The sequence below is a fragment of the Aquarana catesbeiana genome, linkage group LG11, assembly GCF_042186555.1.
Source record: "Aquarana catesbeiana isolate 2022-GZ linkage group LG11, ASM4218655v1, whole genome shotgun sequence".
Taxonomy (NCBI): domain Eukaryota; kingdom Metazoa; phylum Chordata; class Amphibia; order Anura; family Ranidae; genus Aquarana; species Aquarana catesbeiana.
This window is the reverse complement of record NC_133334.1, coordinates 51,869,369-51,883,570: the sequence shown is the minus strand read 5'-3', so window position 1 is coordinate 51,883,570 and position 14,202 is coordinate 51,869,369. Positions and strand designations below refer to the sequence as shown.

General features: G+C 43.9%; 1 protein-coding gene across 1 annotated transcript in view; it reads right to left on the bottom strand.

The window, feature by feature from the left end:
* DDB2 (damage specific DNA binding protein 2) overlaps positions 1–14,202 on the bottom strand; it is a 63,244-nt gene that overhangs the window by 22,661 nt on the left and 26,381 nt on the right. Inside the window, exons 14-19 of the mRNA XM_073604351.1 lie at positions 14,042–14,149; positions 13,853–13,960; positions 13,669–13,769; positions 13,405–13,593; positions 10,806–10,951; positions 10,278–10,377 (exon numbers count right to left, since the gene is read on the bottom strand). Of these exons, the coding sequence (XP_073460452.1) occupies positions 10,278–10,377; positions 10,806–10,951; positions 13,405–13,593; positions 13,669–13,769; positions 13,853–13,960; positions 14,042–14,149 (752 nt within the window). The remainder of the gene's footprint in view (positions 1–10,277; positions 10,378–10,805; positions 10,952–13,404; positions 13,594–13,668; positions 13,770–13,852; positions 13,961–14,041; positions 14,150–14,202) is intronic.

The following is a 14,202-nucleotide window of genomic DNA, read 5'->3' as shown; positions in this document are numbered from 1 at the left end:
AACGGTGAACGGGGACGCACCGAATCCTTGCTGTGAGCCGCTCCGTGCTGCAGTGTGAACCCAGCCTGAATGATCATCCAAAACAATTACCGTATTTATCGGCGTATAACACGCACATTCATTTTAAGAGAGAAGTTTCAGGAAAAAAACTTAAATTTTAAATAAGGAACTATGAAGCAAAATAAGGGTCAGTGCCCATCTGCAGCCTCACCAATGCCATCAATGCAGCCTCACAAGTGCCATCAATGCAACAGCCTCACCATTACCATCAGTGCAGCCTGATCGATGCCCATCTGCAGCCTAGAGAGGATAGGGAGGGGGGCGGGACGAGTGCAGACAGATTACATACAGTGAGAATCTCCTATGATAGACAGAACAATGGTCCAATGGTGGCCCAGGAGACGGGACTTCCTATTACAGAGGCCGCCAAGTAAACAGGAGTTTCTCACTGTATGTAATCTGATGGCGATCGTCCCCCCCCTTCCCAGTCCCCTCCGAGGCAGTTAAAATTGAAGTATTGGCGTATAACACGCACACGCTATTTGCACCCAATTTTCATGGTGAAAAAGTGAGTGTTATACGCCAATAAATACAGTATGCAAAAAGGGATCGTAAAAAGGATAGTGACCAGGGAAGGAGGGGAAAGAGTATAAGAATAGCTGAAAAGAGCAAAATCTTTTTTTTTTTTTTTTTTTTTAAATAGAACAACAAACAAACACACGCTACATTTATATAAACCCAAAAAACACGAAATGTTATATATTGCAACTCACCACTCGTGAGGTGGTGGATGCATTTGTTTTTAATGGTTAGGCCAAAAACATTTTAGTAATTCATTTTATTTATAAAATTTTGTCTTTGGGTTTAGATACACCAACAATACGGACCAAGAAAATGTAACACCATTAAAGAAAGATAAAAGGTCAGGAGGGAGCTCACAAATTATAATGCACAAAATTCAACATGATCTAAAAGTGGTTGTAAAGGCAGAAGCTTTTTTTATATTAATGCATTCTAAACATTAAGATAAAAAACCTTCTGTGTGCAACAGCCCCCCCCTAATACTTACCTGAGCCCCCTCTGATCCAGCGATATTGCACGAGAGACTCAGCTGTCCGGGACTCTCCCTCCTCATTGGCTGGGACAGCAGAGAAGCGCCGTTGGCTCCCAAAGCTGTCAAAGTCACTGAGCCAATGAGGAGCGAGAGGGGGCATGGCCGGGCAGGGGCTCCGTGTCTGAATGGACACACAGAGCTGCGGGTCGACTCGGGTGCCCCCATAGCTAGCTGATTGCTGTGGGGGCACTCAACAGGAGGGAGGGGCCAGGAGCATCGAAGAGGCACCCGAGAAGAGAAGGATCCGGGCTGCAAATCCACTGAAACAGAGCAGGTAACTATAACATGTTTGTTATATTGAAAAAAAAAAAATTGACTAACCAGCATGCTTAACCGGTTCCCAATCGGCGCACGCCGATGTACGTCGGCAGAATGGCACGGCTGGGCAAATGGGCGTACCTGTACATCCATTTGAATTCCCCGCTGTGCCATTGCGTGCCGGCCGGGAGCTTCGTGAGTCGGGTCACGCGGACTCGATCGCCGCGGAGATACCCGCAATCGCCTCATGGAGAGGACGAACGGGGAGATGCTGATGTAAACAGCATCTCCCCGTTCTGCCTAGTGACAAGTGTCACTGAACACAGCTTCCTGTCATCGGGAGCAGTGATCAGAGTAATGACACTGCTAGCCCATCCCCCTACAGTTAGAATCACTCCCCTAGGACACACTTAACCCCTTCACTGCCAGTGTCATTTACACAGTTATCAATGCATTTTTAATTGCACTGATCGCTGTATAAATGACAATGGTCCCAAAAATGTGTCAAAAATGTCCGACATGTCTGCCATAACATCGCAGTCACAATAAAAATCGCTGATCACTGCCATTACTAGTAAAAAAAAAAATTATTAATAAAAATGCCATAAAACTATCCCCTATTTAGTAAACGCTATAACTTTTGCGCAAACCAAATCAATAAACGCTTATTGCGATCTTTACCAAAAATATGTAGAAGAATACGTATCGGCCTAAACTGAGGAAAAAAAAATGTTTTTTTATATATTTTTGGGGGATATTTATTATAGCAAAATGTAAAAAATAATGCGTTTTTTTCAAAATTGTTGCTCTTATTTTGTTTATAGCACAAAAAAAAAAAAAAATCGCAGAGGTGATCAAATACCACCAAAAGAAAGCTCTATTTGTGGGAAAAAAAGTACATCAATTTTGTTTGGGAGCCACGTCGCACGACCGCGCAATTGTCAGTTAAAGCGACGCAGTGCCGAATCGCAAAAAACGCTCTGGTCAGGAAGGGGGTAAAATCTTCCAGGGCTGAAGCGGTTAAATGCGATATGGGTGTTACCACAATTATGGGGTTGCATTGTTCTAATGTTAAAGAGGTGTTCCAGCCATGATTTTTTTTTTTTAAAGTCAGCAGCTACAAACACTGTAGCTGCTGACTTTTAATAAGGACATCTACCTATCCAGGGAGCCCGCGATGTCGCCCCCTCCCCCCCCGAGGCCAATCCGTCCATCGGATCGGGTGCAGGCGCCGCCATCCTAACAAAGGGAAACAGGCAGTGGAGCCTTGCTTCACTGCCCGTTTCCTACTGCGCATGTGCGAGTCGCGCAACGCTTTGTGAATGGGCGTCTGACACACACACAGGTCCTAGAAGACAGCGCGCCCCATTTCCCAGGAGGCAATGCGAGGGATGAAGAGAAGGAAGAGCTCCACGGAGAAAGAAGTGGCAGACTAAACGTTGCCTATGAAGATTTTTAAGGGTAGCGGGCGCAATTTTGAAGCGTGACATGTTGAGTATCAATTTACTCGGCGTAACATTACCTTTCACAATATATAAAAAAAATAAAAAAAATGGGCTAACTTTACCGTTGTTTTCTTTTAAGTCAAAAAAGTGTATTTTTTCCCAAAGAAAAGTGCGCTTGTAATACGGCTCGGCAAATACGGTGTGACAAAGAATTGCAACAACCGCCATTTTAGTCTCTAGGGTGTTAGAGAAAAAAAAATTATATATATATATATATATATATATATATATATATATATATATATATATATATATATATATATATATATATATATATATATATATATATATATAATGTTTGAGGGCTCTGAATAATTTTCTAGCAAGAAAAAAAAAAAAAAAAAAGAAGATTTTAACTTGTAAACACAGAGTCTGAAAGATAGGCCTGGTCCTTAAGTGGTTATCCACTTGAGTCCTGGAGATATTCTTTCATGCAAAACAGACCATTTGTCTGTTTTTTTTTTTTTTCCTCAGATCCATTTTTTTAAAACAGAAGAAAAATACAGCTTTGATCCGTTCCAAAAAAATGGATGTTGACGGAAGCAATGATCATCCATTTACATCCGTTTTTACATTGAGATGCATTGATGTCCATTTTTCATTGGTCAATGGATGGATGAAAAATGGACAAATGGTCCGCATGTGTGAAAGGGGCTGTCTGCCTTCATTTTGTAAAAAACTGTGCAAACGGCTGGCGCTATATAAATCCTGTATAATAATAATTGTAATACGTGATCAAGAGGTTGCATTGTCCTATCTGCAATAACCACTTCTCAAAGCGGAACTAAATTTACACTCTGACAATAAGTGAGCAGGCACGTCTTTCATTGCAGAAGAAACTTTTCTGCAATAAAATGCGCCTTACCTGCCGATTTGGAATTTCTCAGTACATTTGGTGACTTGACAAATGTCATTTGTACGTCAACATTTTGTTTGCCTTGAACTTTTAATTTTGGAATGAATGCAATTTCCTGCACAAAAGCCACATTCTTGGTTAGAAATTCATTCGAGATAATATGTTTCCACCCTGCTCCTTCGAATTTTCAAAAAAACAGATGTTGGTTTGACCCCATTAATGATTAGAAAATCGAACAAAAATGTTCCTAAATAAAATTTGTCTAGTCAGCTATAGCATTGGAGACATATCATGCCCCCAGTAGTTGGGGATGAGGCATTTTTGCTGCATTTAAAAAGGACAGAAGTGTCAGAGTTTTTATACCAGGCTATAGGACTTCTAGTGCAATGGAAGAGGAGAGAGTCCAAAGGGCCAAAACCTAAAAGCTGATCAGTAAATGTTATCCTAATGCCCCGTACACACGGTCGAATTTTCCGATGGAAAATGTGTGATAGGACCCTGTTGTCGGAAATTCCGACCGTGTGTAGGCTCCATCACACATTTTCCATCGGATTTTCCGACACACAAAGTTTGAGAGCAGGATATAAAATTTTCCGACGACAAAATCCGTTGTCGGAAATTCCGATCGTGTGTACACAAATCCGACGCACAAAGTGCCACGCATGCTCAGAATAAATAAAGAGATGAAAGCTATTGGCTACTGCCCCGTTTATAGTCCCGACGTACGTGTTTTACGTCACCGCGTTCAGAAGGATCGGATTTTCCGACAACTTTGTGTGACCGTGTGTATGCAAGACAAGTTTGAGCCAACATCCGTCGGAAAAAATCCTAGGATTTTGTTGTCGGAATGTCCGATCAATGTCCGACTGTGTGTACGGGGCATTATTCTACAAAATAGTCCATACACCTCCACCACCTAATGTCTCTGTGATCTATTTTTTATCAAACTGTTTCTTACTGCATGTTTCTGCCTTTTTTGTAATGTCCTCTGATCTCTCAAGCCTTTCATTTTCCATCTTACTCTTGTTTGTTTGGAACTTGCAGTTTACATTAGTTGTGGTCATTGTGTTAGGGCCCTTTCACACTGGGGCGGTTTGCAGGCGCTATTGCGCTAATAATAGCGCCTGCAAACCGACCCGAAAGTGCCGCTGCTTTGTCTCCAGTGTGAAAGCCCCGAGGACTTTCACACTGGAGAGGTGCGCTAGCAGGACGGGAAAAAAAGTCCTGCTAGCAGCATCTTCGGAGCGGTGTATATACCGCTCCTTCACCGCTCCTGCCCATTGAAATCAATGGGACAGCGTGGCTATACCGCCAGCAAAGCGCCTCTGCAGAGGCGCTTTGTGGTGGTTTTTAACCCTTTCTCGGCTGCTAGCGGGGGTAAAACCACCCCGCTAGTGGCCGAATACCGACGGTAAAGCGCCGCTTACAATAGCGGCGCTTTACCGCCGATGCCGCCCCCGCCCCAGTGTGAAAGGGCCCTTACTGTTTCGGGTGGGGTCAAGGATCAGGATAACATGCATCCTCTTTAGAAGGTATGGACACATTATTCTTATACAGGACTTATAGCACCCACAGTTTACAAAGTGCTTTATAACTTGATGGTAGACAGCACAACTGTAGTACACTTTAATACAGTAGAAATCAGAGAGCTCTGCTTGTAAGAGCTTACAACCTTGATTTACTGCTGTACTTATGAGGAAGGTTAAAAAGTAAGTAAATTTAAAAGAGATCAATTCTTTTGTATGCCAGAATGAATATTTGTTCATAAATATTTAAGCTAGGCAAGTACACTTATCCTGGTTAAATTTTAAAAAGGGTTAACAAAATGGTGAGGGCGCATATAAAAGAAGCAAGTAAATAGAGTTTTCTATTAATCAATAAATCATTCCCTGTATTTTTTTAATGCAACTAGTGCAAGTACCTAAATCTGCCTGTTATCAGCCTCTTGTAACCTGCTATTTTATCTAGTAAACCAGCCAGCAAGTCTGTTGTTTTTTTCAATACAAGCTCTCCAACAGAATGCATCAGTTTACATGGATGGGCCAAACCACTTAAAGAGGGAGTCCACCTAAAAAAAAAAAAAAATATTAAAAGCCAGCAGCTACAAATACTGCAGCAGCTGACTTTTAATAAATGGACACTTACCTGTCCTGGGGTCCGGCAGCCGAAGACGATCAATCGCTCGGCTCTCGGCTGCTGCCGCCGCCATTCTCTGTTAGGGAATCAGGAAGTGAAGTGTTGCGGCTTCACATCCAGGTACCATACTGCGCATGCGCGAGTCGCGCTGCGCGTCCTAAGTGGTCCCCGCTATCTCCTGGGACCTGTGTGTTTCCCAGGAGACCGCGGGGGGTTGGGGGTGCGGGAAGGGGCGTGACTTCCATGGGAGTCTATTCCAGGAAGTGGGTGTAAATACCTGTAGTAGACAGGTATCTGCACCCCCCTCCGGTGCCACAATTGGCACCTTTCGGGGGGGGGGAATCAGATGAGAGGAAGTTCCACTTTTGGGTGGCACTCCGCTTTAACACTGCCAGGGGTGATTAAACCAGCTTTTATTTATTCATGCAAAACATTTATCCCAAAACGGGAAAAAAAAAAAAAAAAAAAAGTTTGCTTTGAAGTTGTGAGCTAGGAGTCTGGCTTCAAGGGGTTGTAAACCCTTGGCGTTTTTCACCTTTCTATGCATGAAGGTGAAAAATCTTCTTTAGTGCAGCAGCGCCCCTGAGCCCCCCCATTCCCGCGAAAGGAACGAGCACACCAGCTCCGGCTGGTGTCTCATGTCCTGATTGGATAGATTGATAGAAGTGGAGCCATTGGCTCCCGCTGCTGTCAATCAAATCCAATGACGTGGGTGCCAGGGGGCGGAGCCGAGTCCTGCTGTGTGTGTCCACAGAGTCCCAAAGAAGAGCGCTTCTCCGATGGAGCAATCGAGAAGAGGAGGAGCCAGGAGCGCTGCAGAGGGAACCCAAAAAAGAAGAGGATCGGGGCCACTCTGTGCAAAATCAACTGCACACCGGAGGTAAGTATGACATTTTTTTTTTTTTAAATCAAACAAAGGAATCTTTACAACCCCTTTCAGTTTGTTAGTGGTTCTAAATTTGCTAGTACATCCTACACTACAACCTCCACCGACTGACAATGCTGCTGTGTCTCCTGTGCATGTTCCTCCAGAGTTCTCTCACTCTAATACAGGAGGTGTGTTGCTGGCCAGATCGCCAGGGAAAAGGCCAAAAAAAAAACTGATGCAGCCACCTCATCTAAGGACTGGTCAGCTACAATATAATACATTTAAGGTTTTGGGTATAATTCTGGTTTAATTGTTAAGGTTTATTGTTGGGATCAGTTGAAGGGTGAAGACATAGGGGAAAGGTTTGTGAGAGGTTGGGGTATGTGTTAGTATGGAGGTTAGTTTGAAGTTTGTATTTACTCTCCTCTCTGGCAGACACCAGCATATGACACATACATGCACCATAGACTCTATAGCACACATTTAATATATACTGTAAGAGTCCTGCTGATGTGATGTCCTGCACCCTCCACCACTGTGTCACATCTGCTGCATATTAAGAAGGTGTTAAAAGGGTCCTTCCTGCCCAGAGATAGGAGGTGAAGCAGTTCATACACACGGCAGACTACTTCCCTTGACCTCACACCCCTCCCCCACAAAGTGGCCTGATGTTCTGCAAACCTGCCTGCAACTCAGATTATGACTAAGCAAATTTTAATTTGTGAAGCACGTTAAAAGAGAAGTGTTTTTTTTTTTTTTTTCTATTAGAGATTCATACTTACCTAGGTGGATGCAGCATCAGACCGATTCTGCATCTGTCCCCCGGTGTCTCTGCACTGAGAACCGAGCCACCGAACATCGCCGATGTCTCGTTTCTCACTCCTCCCCGAGCGGAGAGCTGCTGACTGTCAACATCTCTCCTCTCTGCTTCTCCATGCTCATTGGAGCGCTGAGGTGTGGAGGGGCGGGGAGCGGCTCGCTGAGACACTGAGACTGCCATCAATCAAGGCAGCTGGCGGATCCAGACTTGGGAAGTCGGGATTATGTGCTGCATCATCATCTTCTTCTTCTTCAGCTGGCGGTCCGCTTTTAGATAAAAGTGGTCTCAGCGGCGGATTCGCCACAAGATCACTTTTATCAGGGGCGGGAGAGGGCCCCCTCCCACCACGCTCCGCACGCCTGCGCTGAGTACCGGAGCCATCGGAAGCGGAGGAGACGATCGCGTCCGCTCTCCTCTGAGCCTGGATGCCGAGTGAGGGGAAGATGGCCCCCACTCTGCTCCATAGCATTGGAGGGCGGAAGCAATGTCAAACATCACTTCTGCCCAATGCTCTTAAAAGGGGAATTTGAAAAAAAAAAAATTCCAAATGACTTTGTTATTTATTATTTTATTGTAAATATGAGATCTGACCCCAGATCTCATATTTAAGAGGTCCTGTCATGTTTTTTCTATTACAAGGGATGTTTACACTCCTTGTAATAGGAATAAAAGTGACCCAAAATTATTATTTTTTTTAAAAAGGGACAGTGTCAAAATCAAAAATTTAGATAAATAAAAAAAATGTAAAAGCGCCCTGTCCCGCCGCGCACAGAAGCAAACGCATACGCAAGTCACGCCCGCATTTGAAAACGGTGTTCAAGCCACACATGTGAGGTATCGCCGTGATCGTTGGAGTGAGAGCAATAATTCTAGCCCTAGACCTCCTCTAACTCAAAACTGGTAACCTGTAGAAATTTTTAAACGTTGCCTATGGAGATTTTTAAGGGTAAAATGTTGTCGCCATTCCAGGAGCGGGAACAATTTTGAAGCGTGACATGTTGGGAATCAATTTACTTGGCGCAACGTTCTCTTTCTTTTTATTCCCTAGGGTGTCTGAAAAAAATTTAAATAAGAGATATATATATATCTATCTATAGATATATATATATATATATATATATATATATATATATATATATATATATATATATATATATATATATATATATATACACACACACACACACACACACACACATTTTGGGAGTTCTAAGTAATTTTCTAGCAAAAAAAAAAACAAAACAGGATTTTAACTTGTAAACACAGAGTCTGATAAATAGGCCCAGACCTAAGTAGTTAATAAGGCCCTGGTCGGATACACAGTTACCTGGTACAGTTGGACTTTTTTTTGTATATTCTTTATATAAAATACGATGTCAATACTAAGTACTGTAAAACTGCATAGTACAGTGCGACAATGTCTAGTAAAAGTTACAGTTTCAGCTCAATAAGGAAAAAGGTGTTGCAGGGCCGATCCTTGGTGGGTGCACAGGCGCCACGAGCTCAGGCAAAGGGGTGCACCAAACAGTGTTGCCAATCACCCATCCTGAATGTCACACACCGCATCACAGAGAGATCCCACACTCTTCCCCACCCTGCCTGTGCACCGTGCAAGGAGGGTCCAGGCTGGACGTGGGTAGTAGCGGCCTGTGTGCTGTGACAGGAGGGCAGAGAGCAGTATCAGGGGGCCCGGCTAGCGACGTCACCTGGGTGGGCGAACATGGCAGGCTGTGCTGGGTTCTCAGAGGATCAGAGCTCCCTCCTCACACTGGGGGGGCATTCCGAGAAATGTGGTGACATGTCTGCTGGAGGATGTGGGCATTTGCTGGGCATCTCTTGTACCATGTCTGCAATCTCTGATCATCTCAGGTACCCTCTTATTCATCACTACAGCAGCCAAGCAGACCATTGCCAAAGCCTAGAAAACCCCTTTCTCTATGTAGATTGGCAATGAAGCACAGAATCACTCAAGCAATGGTCAATGCCAAGATTGAGGCTGTCCTCCTAGACAAAGTTTCTGCTTACGAAAAACTATGGAGACCTTGGATTACCCACTTTCTACCCCCTGACTTCACTCCTATTGCCATGACTCACTCCTATTGCCATGACTTGCAGGTTACACAAGACATACAGATCATGGTCCTTTCTAGGGACCCCCATTCCTTTTGACCCCACCCCTCCTCTCCTTCCCCCTTCCATATCCCATCTTACTTAGTTCCCTCTGTCCCCACCCCCCACTTGCTTCACAACTAACTGATATCTCAGCCAAGATAACAACTAGGCTTAAATCCCCTCTCAAGCTGTGATTGGACACAACTGATCATGTGGTACCGCGCCTGAGTGACTAGACGCAGCAGATCACTGCCGATGCACGCCGCAGGGGGCGCAGAGGAAGCGCGAGCACAGGAGGACATCACATAATGGCCTCCAGGCAAAGGGCGGTCGCACTGTAGCCGTCATTCGGGCTATTGCATGTCGTGAACAGGTTAATCCTGTGAAGTCATTGCATTTTTGTAGGGGGCACAGTCTGCTTCCATATGGTCAGAATACAAACTTTAGCAGCTGCACTTCTGCTTTTGGTCACCAGAGAGTAGAAATCACAACAACAGCTGTGAGAGAAAAGTATATTTGCTTTAGTTCCTGCATATCTGCTCTGCTCCTCCATGTGTCTGGCTTTGTAAGTTTTTAAGGCACTTTTATGGGCCAAACACAGCACTTACCTCCTTCCCACAAGTCTCCAGGAGTACCACATTGCCCACATTGTCTCCGGTTACCACGCTCTGTCGACTGGCAGACACATCCAGGCTGCAGTACCACATGCTGGTGGGACACAAAAACATAACCAGGTCAGATTTAGATTTTTTATTGTTAAGACAGCAATTTTAACATTATAGAAAGATCTCTCTTTGCCCAAGTGATTGGTTAGATTATGGCATCGCCATCAATCTGTTTGTGTGCCCCAAAGGCATAACCAGAAGTGTCTGGAAGAATCAGGTGTGACATAGAAATGGACGCAATATAAAAAAAATGTAAATAAAGAAACATAGAAACGGAGCAGAGTAAGATCAAATTAAAAAAGGTAAACATATATATAGTGGTAAGGTGGTGTGAAGGGAATTAAGGCAAACCAATTGCTTTGCCCTGATTGCATTCTATGAGATATAGGTTGAATTAGACTCGATTGGTATTTTTAGTCCTTGTTTTTATATTGGGGCTCCTACCCTGCCCTACCTACAACCCCCACTTACGCCCAGTCCTCGGTGTTTGTATACATCTGTACGGTTCGTCCACTCAAATCTTGGAGGATTGTGCTACCCGCTACAGACGACGTATAGATCTGATTAGAGTTGAACGGGTCGAATTTCATTCCTGTAATACAGCCACCAGCTCCAATCTGGAAAATAGAATGATAATGATGAGTATGGCTCTCAAGATCAGAAGGGAACCGTACAATGCACCATGCAACCAAATCTGCGACCACTTTTACTCCCGTACCGGTAGACAGTTACTAGAGAGCAGGAAGATCAATGAACTACAAGAACATTCAGAGCCCTCACAGTTCATTGAGGACTACAAGCTGTCTGCCGCAATGGCAGATGGTAGTTGTAGTTCATTCATTCACAGAACTCTGTAAATGAATGACGCAGCCATGTGGGCGGAGTCCCACAATTAAATTGTGATAGCAGGTGCAGGGAGAAGATCCCCCGCCCACTAACACATCAAGGGTTGCGGGCTGGTGCTCTTTGGTAACATGTTACACCCTAAATATGGGTGTAACATGTTACCAAAGGTGAACGTCTCCTTTAAATTCGCTTTAAATCAATAGTTTCGTCCATGCTGGCCCAAACAAGCTATTTCCAGTCTGGCCGCTCTGTGTGCCATAATGGACTGTAGTAGCACTAGCTACATACAGTATGTAGCACTGTGTTCTGGCAGCAGTATGGGTCACTTCCCGTCTGCTGCTGGACTTAAAAAGAGGTGGGCCGAGTGCTTCTCTGCTATGCAGAAGCCATGGATTTTTATCAATGAACACAAGGCTTCCTCTGACTGGCCGAGGGGGGGGGGGGGAACTGTGACAATATCCACCCACCTCTCCACTGTCTAATAACAAAAAGCCTTGTATTGAGTGATGGTCAAAGCAAAAAATCACCAAGATTTGGTACCCACCACCCACAACAGGGTTGGGTCCCCAATTCCCTCTTTGTAAATGGCCCTTGAAGTAAAGTCCTTTTGAATAGAAAAAATAAATAGGACTTAATAAACGTATGACTACCAGGGCAAAACCAGATTTCACCAGTGATCGCAGGGTAGATGGAATATTTAATTGCAACTCAAGGTAATATAAGATGCAAGCAGCAAGTACCCCCATCAAAGAAATATTCAGCTTTAATTTTTTTTTTTTTTCCTCTGCAAGATTGCAGAGACTTTAATGCACCCTGGAAAACCACCACCATACATCTCGGAGGTCCTTCACCTATTCTCTCAACTGTATTCAAACCAAGATCTGAACCAGAGGTGTGAGCCTGCCAGAAAGCACAAGGGCCCAATTATCTACAGCCAAAGCTTTCCCTGGCCCTCAGCCACACATATACAGACAGACAATTTGATGCAGTGTGCAGCATATGGTCTGAGCACTGACAGGCTTACCCCCCACCCCTTCAACTTCTGCAGCAATGCTGGCAGCACTCATACCTCTATTTCCCAAAGACAACCTCTGGATATGACGCTGAGCACGTGCACTCAACTTCTTCGGTCGACCATGGTGAGGCCTGTTCTGAGGGGAATCTGTCCTGTTAAACCACTGTATGGTCTTGGCCACCGTGCTGCAGCTCAGTTTCAGGCTCTTGGCAATCTTCTTATAGCCTAGGCCATCTTTATGTAGAGCAACAATTCTTTTTTTTCAGACCCTTAGAGAGAGTTCATTGCCATGAGGTGCCATGTTAAACTTCCAGTGACCAGTATGAGAGAGTGAGAGCGATAACACCAAACTTAACACACCTGCTCCCCATTCACACCTGAGACCTTGTAACACTAACGAGTCACATGACACCCGGGAGGGAAAATGACTAATTGGGCCCAATTTGGACATTTTCACTTAGGGGTGTACTCACTTTTGTTGCCAGCGGTTTAGACATTAATGGCTGTGTGTTGATTTATTTTGAGGGGACAGCAAATTTACACTGTTATACAAGCTGTACACTCACTACTTTACATTGTAGCAAAGTGTCATTTCTTCAGTGTGGTCACATGAAAAGATAGAATAAAATATTTACAAAAATGTAAGGGGTGTACTCACTTTTGTGAGATACTGATAAATATATTATATATATATATATATATATATATATATATATATATATATATATATAAAACACTTTTTTTTTTTTTAATTAGAAAGATGATTGGCACAGCGATAAGCTACCAGTAGGGCCATGGATGTTAAATGGGGTGTAATTTCGCTTAAAAGTCGCACGAAAGTTGCACCTGAATGTCAAAGCCAAAGTCGCATCCAAGTCTCACCCAGCCAAAGTTGCGTCAAAGTTGCATTCCATAGTCGGGAGCCTAAGGGCCAATTCACACTAGTGCATTGATCTGCGTTTTAGCGCAGCTGTAAAATGCAGAAAAAAAAATTTTAATAAGCGCTGCGCGTGCATGTCAACGGATGTCAGGACGCGTTAAAACACGACTAAAATGGATGGAGATGCACATGCATTTTCCATACATTTTAGCGCAAGTCAGTGTGAATTGGCCCTTATGGAAACTGCAAGTATTGTGAGACTCATAGCTTTAACAGTTTGAGAACTACAGCCTCCTCTTATCCCCATCATCCTCACTCATCGTACTTACTCCAGGAATGAGTGTGCTGTTCAGGTCCTCATAGTCCCATAAAATGATGTCCCCTCCTTTAGACCCCACAGCCACTGTGTTTGGGTGAGCGGGGTGCCACTCAAGTGTCGTGACTCTCCTGTCAAAGGGGCTGTTGGTCCGATAGAGAATGTAGGAGGCCAAGGAGCACAGGAATGGAGTCTGGAGGCACTGTGGGGAAAAAACACATGTAAGAACCAAGCCTGGCACACAACAAAGATAAGCCAACACCCATGGATAACTTACCTTTGCTCGAACATTTCCGCCCACCGTACTCTTGTACAGATAGTGCACGATGTTTTTACGTTTGTCTCCAAATTTCTTAAATTTAATGTCTTCTTTTGAATCTGTAAGGAGGATATTGATCACATAACTTATTCTTAGAGCAAAAATACATACAATGGTCATCCTTGATATTCTGCCTAATTACCTGTACTGCACTGTGGATCTCCCAGTTCTTCTTGAGCAGTATTTTTCTTTCGGACGGATTTCTTAGACCCCGGTTCGGAGCTCATGTCTCTGTCACTATGTTTTAAACCTATAAAGGAGAGGATTCATTGCATCAAATCACAGAACAAGAGTGCATACAATGGTCATCCATATAATCCTGCCTTTTTACCTGCATTGTACTCTGGAGCTTCTGGTCCTTCTTTTGCAGCATTTTTTTTCCGCCCCACTTTTTTAGACCCCGGCTCGGCATTTGTATCTTGGCCTTCATGTTTTAGGCCTGTAAGAAGACGTTTCATCGCATCATTTACGCAGAATAAAAATGCATACAAT